We start from the raw sequence: 11,995 nt of genomic DNA, 5'->3' as shown, positions 1-11,995 counted from the left end.
GTACACAGATGTAAGATGTTTTTGCCTTTGAAGAAAATGCTCATTAGATGCAGCTGGGTAGTTTGCAGAGTAACTTTGGCAGGTCAAGTTCTTTCCCCTGCGTGTTTTGCCTTCTGAGACGTAGGATGGGATCAGTCACAGGGGGCATAAGAAACGTAGATGAGTAGAAACTCATTCTTACGAGAACCGTAAGATGCACATTTCTGTACTTGCTGTGATGTGAGATGTCGTCACCCAGTGTCTCGGGTGGGACTTGGTGTTTATTACCCAAGGAATAACTATCGAAATGTGCAGGTACTTTGCGACACCCTGGGCTCAGTTTGGGACAGCTCTCCCCGGGAGTTTATTGGTAGGCACAGCAAGTGTTTTTCAAGTGCTGGACGGTATGGCAGATAGGACTGTGGTCTGAGGCCAGAACTAGGGCAAGACTTGACTGTGCTGTTAATCACAGACTCATTGCACTGTTTTTCATACTGTGCATCTGAACCCATTAGTGCGTTTGTGAAGTCAACATAGTAGGTTGCACCAGCGTGTTTTTTTAAAAGAGAAGGAAAATGTCAGCGTGCATCGCACGTAGTAAGAATAGGTACTATTTTATGAAACTTTGGGTTTGTTGTATGGATGTGTATATGTATGTGTGTACTGGGCCACGTTATTTCTCACACGTGTTGTGGTTTTGAAAACCACTGGCTTTGGGCAAGCCACGCATAATATCCTGGAACCTCGTTTTCCTCATCTGAAGCTGAGAATAATCCCACTACCTTCTCTCTCTCCTTCAGGGGGTTGAGAAGGTCAGGTGATCCTTGGGGGGACCTAGTATAAATCCCAGGCACTTAGGCACTCAATTAGCTGAAGGAAGGAAGACAAGCAGAGGGCCAGTCAGACACATGTGAAATACCTCTCACACACTGAATTGCCACACCAAAATGAGGGGGCGTAGTTGTCATTACGAAAAGGATGCCCGTTTGAAAGGAGTTCAGACAAAGGAACCAGACTGCTCGCCAGAATCCCTGCTTGACCGCTTTCTAACTCTAGCCCTTCAGCACATTGATGAGCCTTTGTGGCCCATTTTCTCCATCTGCAAACTGCTTGCACTGATACTAGTAGGCACTCTGCTCATGGGGTTGTTGTGGGGACGAGATGAGCGTGTATGTGAAGCTCGTAGAGCCTAAGTGTTAGCTGCTGCTGTTATTTTCTCCGGGGCTGAGAGAGACTCAGGTTAGGGCTTGTTTCTGTCAACACACCCTTTCCCTGAAGGAAGGGGAGGCCCGTCCTCATCAGAGGCAAGCCACTCGTAGATGCCAGCTTGCATTCTTGTCAGTCATTGGGCCCCATGTGAATTTCCGTTTGTCCCAGCAAAGATAGCAACAGGTTTAGGGGCCAAGACACTCCCTCCCTGCTTCGCCTTTCTAACAACTTCATGCCTCAAAGGCAAAACCTGTGAGGCTGGAGCCCCAGTCCAGAGGTGACCCAGGGCGCATCGCTCCTTCCCTCCGCCCCCCAGAGTTTGTTCATCCCAGGCCCCTGATTGGTTCTTTCTTGAGCAGTGGCAGGAGGGAGGGGAGAGACTATCTAGGAGGCCTGGCCTGTGCTGGAGGGCCCCAGGAAGAGGGGGCAGGACCCTCCACAGCCACAGCCTCAGATAATAAGCCTCAGAGATAAGGAATCAAACCTTCCTGCCCCCTCCTTGAGCTATAGAACCCTCCCCTCGTGGCTGCCTGGTTGCGAAAGCCCTTTGCTCTTTGGGGGGGGGGGGGGGGGACAGGGGATGACCTGACCAAGGGGCCTGGAGAAGAAAACCTGTCCTCTCCATGGTCTGCGCCCAGATCTCCTACTCATCACCAGACTCTCGACCCTCGTCCCCTGGCTCTGCTCCTACTGTGTTTGTGTTCGACTGTTCTCAGCTTCACACTTCCTGATATGCAGATGGCTGGGTGTGTGTGGTGTGTGTACCTAACACCGAATGCACACACACGCACAGCCAGGACCTACACAGGAGCCTCTGTTCCTGCCCCCTGGGTGGTTGGCTAGGGTAGGGTTTGGTAATCTGGAAACCTCCAGGTTCCTGGTTGGCTCAGATTACAAGCAAAGTAGGTCTGGGAGCCTGGGCTGAAGTGGGGGGGGTGGAGGAAGGGAGACAAACCAAATGCAGGAAATTCTGCATCTTCCCCACCGTGGGGAATGTGTGAGGAATGTGTGAAGTGAGCTCAGGTGCTGCCCCCTGGCCCTCACCTAAAGCTCTTCCCACCTCTGGCCCTCCTCTCTCAGCCTCTCATTTAGGCAGTTAACTTTGGGGTTCTCAGGTTCCTTATCTGTAAAACAGGTTAACTGTGCCTCCCTCTCTGGGTTCCGGGAGGAGGAGTAAACCCAGGCCTTCTGGGATAGGAGGTGGAGGAGGTGGGCAGATTTCTTCCCCCTGTTTCGAAAGCCAAGTTGCTGGGGGACAGAGCTGACAGATCGCTGTGTGAAGTCCCACTATGAGTCAGAACCCACCTGGCCCATCTTCCTGAGAAGCACTTTCTGGGAACTCGAGCGCCAGGCTTGACTGGGAGGTCCCTCCGTGATCCTCTCAAGAATCTTTTTCTCCTCTGATAAAATGGAGAGCCAGGGGCCACCCTTGCTCCCTGCAGCAGGATTCTGGGAGTGCTAACACTTGGGCAGAAGAACAGTGCTGGATCGAAGTTCAGTGTGGGGTTGCCTTGGCCTTGCAGCCATCTGGACCCGAGGCCTGGATTCAGGGCTTCACCAGATTAAAGTGAACTGCCTTCAAGGGTTTCTGGCCAGCCGGGGCTCACACACACCCATCACTCCCCTCTCCCCCGAGTGAAATCAGAGCTGAGACCAAAGGTCCCCAACCTTGTCCTGAGAACCCTGTGATGGCCTGAGTGCAGCCCCTGTCCATGTGACCTACTGCTGGTGAGCACCCATTTCTTCCTTTTTTGTAGACAGAGTGGGAGGTTCAGGAGGAAGCAGAGTGGTCAGATCTTATCTTTGCATAGGTGGCGGAGGAGTGCATCCCCAGCAGCTCCTGAGAAATCCTGACCCTTTGTCTTCCCAGGACTATTCCCTCCCTAGTGGGGACTGCACTCAGGCAGGAGCAAGGAGTAAAGGTTCTGGGAGTCTGTGGTGACTTGTCTGTCCACTGGATTCCTGGTAGAGGAAAAAAGGATTAAGTAGGACATTGATCTTGAGGACCATCTCTGTGTCCTTCAGGGAATCTCGGGAGCCCTAAAGCCGAGCGGGGCCACCCACCTGGGGTTGGGAGAACAGTATTCCCTTTCTCCTGGCCCCTGGTTCCTTCTGTTTCCCTCCCTGGCATGCTCACCCATGCCCCACCCACCCTCCACCTGCTCAGATCTTCCCAAACCTCAAGGTTCTGTTCCTGTCACCTCCTCTGTGAAGCCCTCGGAGCTGTGCCAGCACAACCAACCTTGGGACCACTTGGTTGGTACTGACAGCCCAAGATGGGTGATATCCTATCTCGCTTTGCCCACTAGATTGTTTCATTTGTGTTGGTCCATGTTACTCAAATAGATTATAACGTTCTCCAGAGCAAGGATCATGAGTCAGAAAAAGAAATCTCCTATAAAGAAAATTGGACCCCCATCACTCCCCTGCCTCACCCTCATTGCAAGGGCTTACAAGCTGCCTGTCTTCCCTGCCCCGTCTGGCCTCTGCCCGGTCCTCCAGCCCCACTCCTCCCCCTTGCCCAGGCACACAGGCTCACTGCCTTCCTCCGGCTCCTGTCTCTCGCCAAGACCGTACCTACCTCGGGACCGGCATTGAGGAAGCCTGCCTCGAATACTGTCCTCTGCACCCCCATGCTTCCGTTTCAGGGTAAATGTTCCTTTCTGGGAGAAGCTGTCCTTCCCCACCCTGTCTCAGGAGGTCCCCTTCTTATTTCTTTCACTGCATTTCTATGTGAATTATGTGTATGTCTCCCCTACTGGATGGGAGGCTCCACGGGCTCAGGGATTGGGTGTGTTGTGATCACTGAATACCCTGGTCTGGCCTCACATGAGGCACTTGGTACTTTATTTGTGGGGTGAGTAATAATAATAGTAGCAGCTAACACTATTGACTGCCGTCTGTATGCCAGGCACATACTTGGTATTTTATATAAATTATGGCTTTTGATCTGCCCATCAGTGTTCTCAAGAAGGTAATATTATCTCAGTTTTACAAATGAGGTTGCTGAGGCCCAGATGCTAAGTGATGTGCCCACAGCTATTAAGTGGCAGAGCGGAGACTCAAGCCCACACCCCCTGGCCTGCCCCAGGTTAAACCCCATCCTACCTCCCTAGCAAAGCCTGGACATTAGGGTTAGCTAAAAGGGTCAGAAGGAAGGCTCTGCTTTTCCCTGCCTTTATCATTTCTGGACTTTTTTTTAGAGCTGGGAGGATGAGGGAGCTGGCATTCAGAGCATCATCTGGGTATTTGAGTAGATGGGACTTCCTCTTATGGATAGACATGACCCTGCCACCACCAGAGAGCCGGATGGGAGGAGCGCGGGAAGCTTGCCTGGAGTTTGGCTGCCGTGGGAGCTCGAGCTGATAGTCATCTCTCAGAGCTCTCAGAGTGAGCCAGTGATAACTTTGGTCTCCCGAAGTGTCGGTGTTCCATCCAGTCCAGCACTGAGTCGCCCATTATCTGCTTGAATGCTTCTCTGGTTGGAAAGCTCACTACCCAATCCTGTAAGACAATGGGGGACAGCTCTAGTGAGGCCACACCTGTCCCCATAACTTCTGGTTGTTCCTGGGTCTCCAGAGTGACTCAGGGTAAGTCAAAGGCCTCTTTCCACACAGAGCCCTTCAGCTAGATGAAGAATATTAACCATGTCTGACTCAGGCTTCTGTCTTCCTGGTGAATGTGCCTGCTTCTCCTATACTTTCTCTATGTGGCAGGTTTCCAGACCCTGTCTCCTGGAGGGCCTCTGGAGTGCAGTCGAGGCATCTTTTGGAGGCTTAGGGCTGAGGAAGGCCAACTTAGGAAGAGCTGTTTATCTCTCAGTATCTGGGGGGTTTTGTTTGTTTGTTTCAACTATAAATTTTAATAGCTTTTTTTTTTCCCCTGGCTATAAAACGAATATTTACTCATTACTCACAGGCAATCACCCTGAAGAGAATGCACCCAAGTCCCATTTTCCTACAAGTCCTACTTTGGGGCATTAAGGTGATAGTTCCAGCTTCCAGCCAGTGTTAGGGAGTGGTCCTGTGTTATTGTCTGTCACCTCATCTGCTCCACCTGTAGGTCCTGGAGAGTTTTGGTGCAGACAAGCAGAGGTTACAGATAAGTTTCATCTTACATGTCAACCTCAGCACTGAGAAAGAGTCTGAGACCACAACCAAGCTCATTTAGAAAGAGCATTGTGATTGACTAGTGATGTCTGCCACAGGTATAGGAGGTAGGACAGGGGCATGCGTGCCACCTTGCTCACTCTCTATATACTAAGTGATGGGAACTTGAAATGTCAGTGCAGCTGATGTTGGTCTTGGGTCTCTGTGAGACACTACCCCCAAAATCCTAGAATCATGTTGTGTTTCTTGGAAGTAGCTAAGGGGTTGAGTTCCCAGTCAACCCTCCCTTCCACTGAAGTGTGACAAGGGAGCTTATGACTCAGAGCACAAGGCCATTGTGGCAGAAGGACATGTCCTTTTAAACCAATAACCAAAGTCCATACAGGCTAGGGGAAGGGGCCCCTTGGGGGATGAGGGCGTGGGGGAAATATGTCCTGGTGGTAATTAACACTGGGGCCTGGGAGGGCTGCTGGACCAGGCCCTGGCTGCCAGGTCCCCTCGCGGTTGGGCATGGCTTGTCGGCGCCTATGACAGCAGCTACTTGATACAAACCACACTTCAGGTGCCCTGCCCTCAGTGGCCTTGTCTAGGTACCACTCCAGCTGCAGGAAAGGCTCATCAGTGCCCCGGGCCTTCTGACCCTCCGGTTTATGTGCCTCTCACCTCTCTGCCTTCCTCCTCACTTCCAGCCCATGAAACCCCTGAAGGCCACAGCTACCACCTCCCAGCCCGTGCTCACCATCCAACAGATTGAGACAATCTTCTACAAGATCCAGGACATCTACGAGATCCACAAGGAGTTCTATGACAACCTCTGCCCCAAGGTGCAGCAGTGGGACAGCCAGGTCACCATGGGCCACCTCTTCCAGAAGCTGGTGAGTTTTCTGTTGATGGAGGGTCCTTATCCAGTGTCTCGGTGGAGCTGCTGGTGTTGGGAGAGGACCAGTCATCCCTAGCCCTTTTTGGCCTCCTTGAAGGCCTGGGTCATTTCTGAGTCCTGGAGGAAAGCCTGGGCCTCTCTTGTATGGGGACCTGGGCCTAGTGCCTCAACTCCTGGTCTCCCATGGTGAAGCCCTAAGTGCTTCCAGGGATGTGAGAGGCTATATGCATAGGTTTCTCTCTCCCCAAGGGAGTTCAAGGGCTGGAACGAAGGCTCACTTGCTGGGTTTCAGGTCCCCTGTTCTCAGCTGATACAGGAGTATGTGCCAGATGGGCAGGCAGGGACTGCTTACTTGGGACACCTTGGGCATTTGCCACACCTCAGTGCTGCCTCTGAAGTCAACAGTCAGATGGGACACGGGTCAGCTCTCCTGAGGGATTGCAAGGGAGGGAAAGGTATGAGGGGGTAGAATTACTGTGCAGACATACTGTTGGGAAAGGCTTGCAGAGATCTTCCAGTTCCTGAGCCTTCTGTGACACCCTCCCCTGGCTCTGACACTGTCTCTGGCTGTGTCCCCTGGAGGGTCCCCAGGTCAGACCCACAGAGCCCCAACCCCACTCTTCCCTGATGTTTCTCTGCCTATAACTTCTGCCTGCCCAGAGGGCAGGAAGAGACAGCCAGTCAGGAGTCTTTGTTCTCTGGGTGTGAATGGTAGGGGTAAGGAGCAGTGCCTTTCCTTTACCTCCCCTGCAGTGGTGGGACTGGTTGAATGGACAGGCCTGTATTTTGCTTACACTGGGGGAAACTCTTGCTTGGATACTCCTGCGACCTCATGCTCAGCACGATCAGAACTGAACTTACTGTGTCTGAAGTTCTTTGCTTTTCTTCCTGCCTCTGTCTCAATGGGTGCTGCCACCATCCCAGCCACCATCCATCCATGCCTCCCTTGGACTAGTCCTTGGCACCTCCTCTGCCCCACCACCTTCCCCGTCCTGAAGCCCTCCCCACATCCCAAGGAGTCCACTTTAAAGCTTACAGCTGCCTGCTTGTCCCCACCCTCATCTCATTAGTGACTCCTGCTTCTGGGCCCGCCTCCCCAGCAGCCTCCCAACCCTTAGCTACTGGCAGGAGAGAGTTATCTGAACTCCTGACGAGACCTTGCTTCTCCCCTGCTTAAATCTCTCCCCCTTGCCCATTGGATAAGTAAATACCAGGCTCTGAGGAACCGCTTCTGAGACCCTTTGCATGCTGGCCTCTGTCTACCCCCCGGCCTCTGGCTGCTGCCTCCCCCATCCTTGTGCCCCCTGACACCGAACTTTCTATTCTTAGTTCATGCAGCAGACACTCTTGACCTCTCTGTTCTTGCAGCTCTAGCTGCCTGAAATGTCCTTCCCCATCTGTTCCCAGCTTAGAACAGCCTCCTTCGAGAAGCTTTACCCAGACCTTCGAACAAAGCCCCTATGCTTATCCCCTCAGTGAACACTGTACCTGCCTGACTCCCCAAAACCATAAGCTCTGAGAGAACAGACTGTGTTTGCTTCATCATTAGACCCCAGAACCATCCCAGTGCCCAATACATGAATGAATGAATGAATGAATGAATGAGTGCATCATGACCTTGACCACTGGGACTAGGGAGAACTTGGAAGAGCATTGAGGGAGACATCACAGGACCTGAGGTCTGTGTCCTGAGAGGCCAGCAGTGTTACAGGGACATAGCTTCTAGAGGCACAGCTGACTTTGAATCCTGGCTCTGCCACAGATTGAACCTGTGACTTCGTGTACAACCTCTTTGTGACTCAGCTTCCTCATCTGTAAAAAAGAGGATAATAACAGTATTTACCCCATTGAATTGTTGTGAGGACTACATGAGTTATTACCTGAAAAGTGCTTGGAACGGGACCTGGAACATAATACGTTAGTAAATACTCCATAGTTAGCCAGTAGCATTACTGTTATTGCCATTACCACTGTCATCGTCGTCATTGTTGTTATACTTAGCAAGAGGCACCCCAGAAGGTAGTATGCAAGGGAACCCCACGCTCCTGGTTCCAGCAGCCCCAGTGTGCTTGCGCCAGGTCAGGGATGGTGAATACCCAGTCACCACTCCTGGCCTGGTCCCAGGAGCCTGAGCTGATCAGCTTGGGAGGGCATAAGAGAGCTGACCAGAGCTGGGGTAGGGGGTGTAGGCCAGAGCATAGTGGAAAGACTGTCCCAGTTTATCTTTGTCACTTGGACCCTGCTGTCACGAGGGTCCCCGCATTCTGGTCTCAGCCCCACAGGCCTGGATTGTGAATTTGCTTCCCCACCTTCCCTCCTCAAACATCAGGAACTGCTATCTGAAGCCCCTGGAGCTGCAGGCTTGGGAGGGCCGGGGTGGAGCTGGGGCAGTCCAGGCATCTGGAGGCAGTTTATTTTCAGCTGGTCTCCATTACTGAGAGAAGGGAATTAGCATCTCTGCTATTTGTTTTATGAGATCACCCCAGTGCCAAGCTGCTGTTTCCAAGCAACCTCCACTTCCCAGTTAATGGCCCTGGTGGGCCCAGCCTTGGGTTCTACAGACAAGGATATGCCATGGAGATGGCAGTGCCTGGGGTGGTCAGTGACCCCCTACACACAGGTCTTCTGTTCACGTAGTTCCTGCTCTCACTCCTGTCCTGCTACTCCCTGAGGCAGTAGGATGGGAAGGTAGGGTTCCAACCTGGGCAGCCAGCCTTTATCGTTCTTGTGGGAAAGGGGGACAAGGAGAGCACATACCTGGAAGAAGAATAGCAATGATTTTTACTTTGGTTTAGGAAGCAGCTGTCTAGAACCTTCCCCGTAGCTTGGGACACCAGTGGGCCAATACTCCCCTTGGAAAAGGAACTGAGCTCCATCCCTTCCTGCCCTTCTCCCAAGATTTTTCTTTTTTTTTGCAAAGTCTGGCCTGTCTGGGGCTGAGACCTGCACAGCTCTGGCCTTGGCTTCTCTGCAAGCATCCCAGTGCTCATCTTCCCCTCTGGCTTTCCTGGCCCCCACCTGCCAGCTTCCACCTGCCCCACCTCTTTGGGATCTTAAGGAGCACAAGGATTCTGCAGAAAGCAGAGTGGTGCAGAATGGGGTTCAAGGGCAGCCCACTTTCCCCAGCACCTTGGCGGGATCCCCCGAGGGAGCCCCGTAGCAGCTGAACCTCCTTGCTACTTCATTGAAAAAGATTTTAAAGCAGAAATTCTAGAGAATAATGTAGCAAACAACTGTGCACTCATCTCCCAGAATTAACAGATGTTAAGCTCTGAAGATATACAGAAAGGCTTTTTAATCAAGAAAACAAAGCCTTACAGATGAAGGCTCTCTCTCTCTCTTTCCCTTGCCCTTCTGCTCAACCTAGAAGCAGCTACTGGAATGAATTTGGTGTGTCGCCTTCTGGGCTGTAGTTTGTGTTTTTTATTATGGGTCTGTATCTTTTTATGGCCTTACATGTACTTTTTACATGTATATATTTTGCAATTCAGTCAACATTTGTTTTGGAACTTGTCAGTGTTACTACGCAGAGATCTAGTTCATTCATTTGAACTGTACTGTGTGTGTGGATTCCCCTTTTTTGTGACCATTTGTTATCAGTCTTTTCACAGGAGGAAGAGCAAAGCAGTGAATACACTTGCCCACATTTCCTTGGGAACACACATATGCAAGTTTCTCTAGAGCAGTGCTTCCAGTACAAATATAGTGCGAGCCATATATGTAATTTAAAATTTTCTAGTAGCCCTATTCTTACAAGTAAAAACACAGAGGGATGCCTGGGTGGCTCAGTCGGTTAAGCGTCCAACTTCGGCTCAGGTCATGATCTCATGGTTCATGAGTTCAAGCCCTGCATGGGACTCTGTGCTGACAGCTCGGAGCCTGGAGCCTGATTCAGATTCTGTGTCTCCCTCTCTCTCTGCCCTTCCCCATTTATGCTCTCTCTCTCTCTCTCTCTCTCTCTCTCTCTCTCTAAAATAAAGAAACATTAAAAAATTTTTTTTTAAGATTTTAAGTAATCTCTACACCAAACGTGGGGCTCAAACCCACAACCCCGAGATCAAGAGTTGCACGCTCCACAACTGAGCCAGCCAGGCTCTCAGGCACTGTACCTTTAAGTGCTGTGCCTTATACTCAGCATGGGGAGTGGGGTACTGAACAGGCTACACGTGCCCTCCCTGCTCCAGCTAATTCCAGACTATGAAAGACGTATGAGGCATTCAGGGGCTTCAAACCCTGAGAGACCTTGATGATGCTAAATAAAGCCAAATGCTGTTGAGTTTCTAGCATGCCAACAAAGGCCCTGCCCTGCTCCCCCCAGCCCCCAGTACCCTCTTGTTAACCTTATTGGCTGAGCTGGTTTCCACGGAAACAGTCAAGTTCAAAGGGGTACCGTAGTATGATCATCCTACCTTTCCCTCTCTGTTCCCACATAGCCCTTTGGAGCTAAGTCAGAAGTTCTGAGTGCTAAGGGAGCTCCAGGTGCCCTGCTTAGGCTTTCATCCATTCATTAATCCTCTCTCCCATCCCACTCCTGCCCTCCTCTCTCTCTCCTCTCTTCTCCCTGCAGGCCAGCCAGCTTGGCGTGTACAAAGCGTTTGTGGATAACTATAAAGTCGCTCTGGAGACCGCTGAGAAGTGCAGCCAGTCCAACAATCAATTTCAGAAGATCTCGGAGGTGGGCAGCTCCCTGCACAGCCCCCGCTACAACCTGGAGCCTTCCAGCCTTCTGGCCTGTTGCCAGTTAGGGCAATGGTTCCCCTGAGGGTAACACTTAGACTGACATTTGCTTTCTCACACTTGATATTTCCCCCTTAATATAAGAATAACGATTTGTTTGATTTTGTTATTCTGTTTAGGTTATTCTATATTAGAACAGAGGAGGCAAAAAAGAAAAAAGGCAGTATTTTCCCAACACGGTAGTGACCTTGAGCAAGTCACTTCCCTTCTCTTGGCCTTATTTCCTCTTCTGTCCAGTGAGGTATCTGGATGTTTCAGCTCATCCCAGACTTGCTTGATAAGAACCACCAGGAGCACTGTTTAAAATGCAGATCTTTAGACACCTTCCCTGGTGCTTCAATTCAGAGGGTTTGGGTGGGACCCAGGAGTCTATATTTTTAACAAGCTTCCCAGGTGATTTTATGAGCAGGAAGATTTGAAGAGGTCTAAACTAGGTGGTGTGTGTTTTTTTTTTTTTTAATGTTTATTTATTTTTGAGAGACAGAGAGAGAGTGGGGAGGGGCAGAGAGAGAGGGAGCCACAGAATCCAAAGCAGGATCCAGACTCAGGCTCCCAGAATTAACAGATGTTAAGCTCACCTCAAACGGTGAGATCATGACCTGAGCCGAAGTTGGATGTTTAATCGACTGAGCCACCCAGGCGCCCCAAGGTGGTGTTTTAAGATCCTTGCAATCCCACAACAGAGAGAGGGCCAGGCCCATTTATGTGGAGACACAGCCATATACCTTCCAGCTGGTAATAGACCTGTCCCCCTGTTGCAGCTAAGCCTTCTTCCCATTCTCTGGAGGGCAAAGATGTGGCAATGTCTGCCATTGACACTTCCCTCCAGGAAGTGTCAGGGAGGAGCTCGCATATCCTCCGGGAGCAGAGCCCAGCTTACCCCTTTGGTCAGAAGGATCTCAGTGAGACCCCCAAGCTGCTGGCCTTGCAGTCACGGCACCAGCTCCAAACCTGGGACAAGAAAACCTCTGGTTCCAGGGACAGGGGGCTCCTTCTGCAGTTTTGGAAATCCTGCCTTACGGGCCTCTCTGGACTCTTTGCTTTCCGCTCTCAGCGCCGGTGCTAGAAAAGTTGGTGAGAC

General features: G+C 51.2%; 1 protein-coding gene across 3 annotated transcripts in view; it reads left to right on the top strand.

The window, feature by feature from the left end:
* Window positions 1-11,995, top strand: part of ABR (ABR activator of RhoGEF and GTPase) — a 186,057-nt gene that overhangs the window by 113,072 nt on the left and 60,990 nt on the right. For all 3 annotated transcript variants that reach the window (XM_047080671.1, XM_047080670.1, XM_047080672.1), the window contains 2 exons: window positions 5,987-6,172; window positions 10,745-10,852. In XM_047080671.1, the coding sequence (XP_046936627.1) occupies window positions 5,987-6,172; window positions 10,745-10,852 (294 nt within the window). The remainder of the gene's footprint in view (window positions 1-5,986; window positions 6,173-10,744; window positions 10,853-11,995) is intronic.

Source organism: Lynx rufus, unplaced genomic scaffold, assembly GCF_022079265.1.
Source record: "Lynx rufus isolate CCGP_SWC_20201006 ecotype Redwood Valley unplaced genomic scaffold, mLynRuf1.p SCAF_18, whole genome shotgun sequence".
NCBI lineage: Eukaryota > Metazoa > Chordata > Mammalia > Carnivora > Felidae > Lynx > Lynx rufus.
Note: the sequence above shows the minus strand (reverse complement) of the source record. Positions and strands in the feature narration are given on the sequence as shown.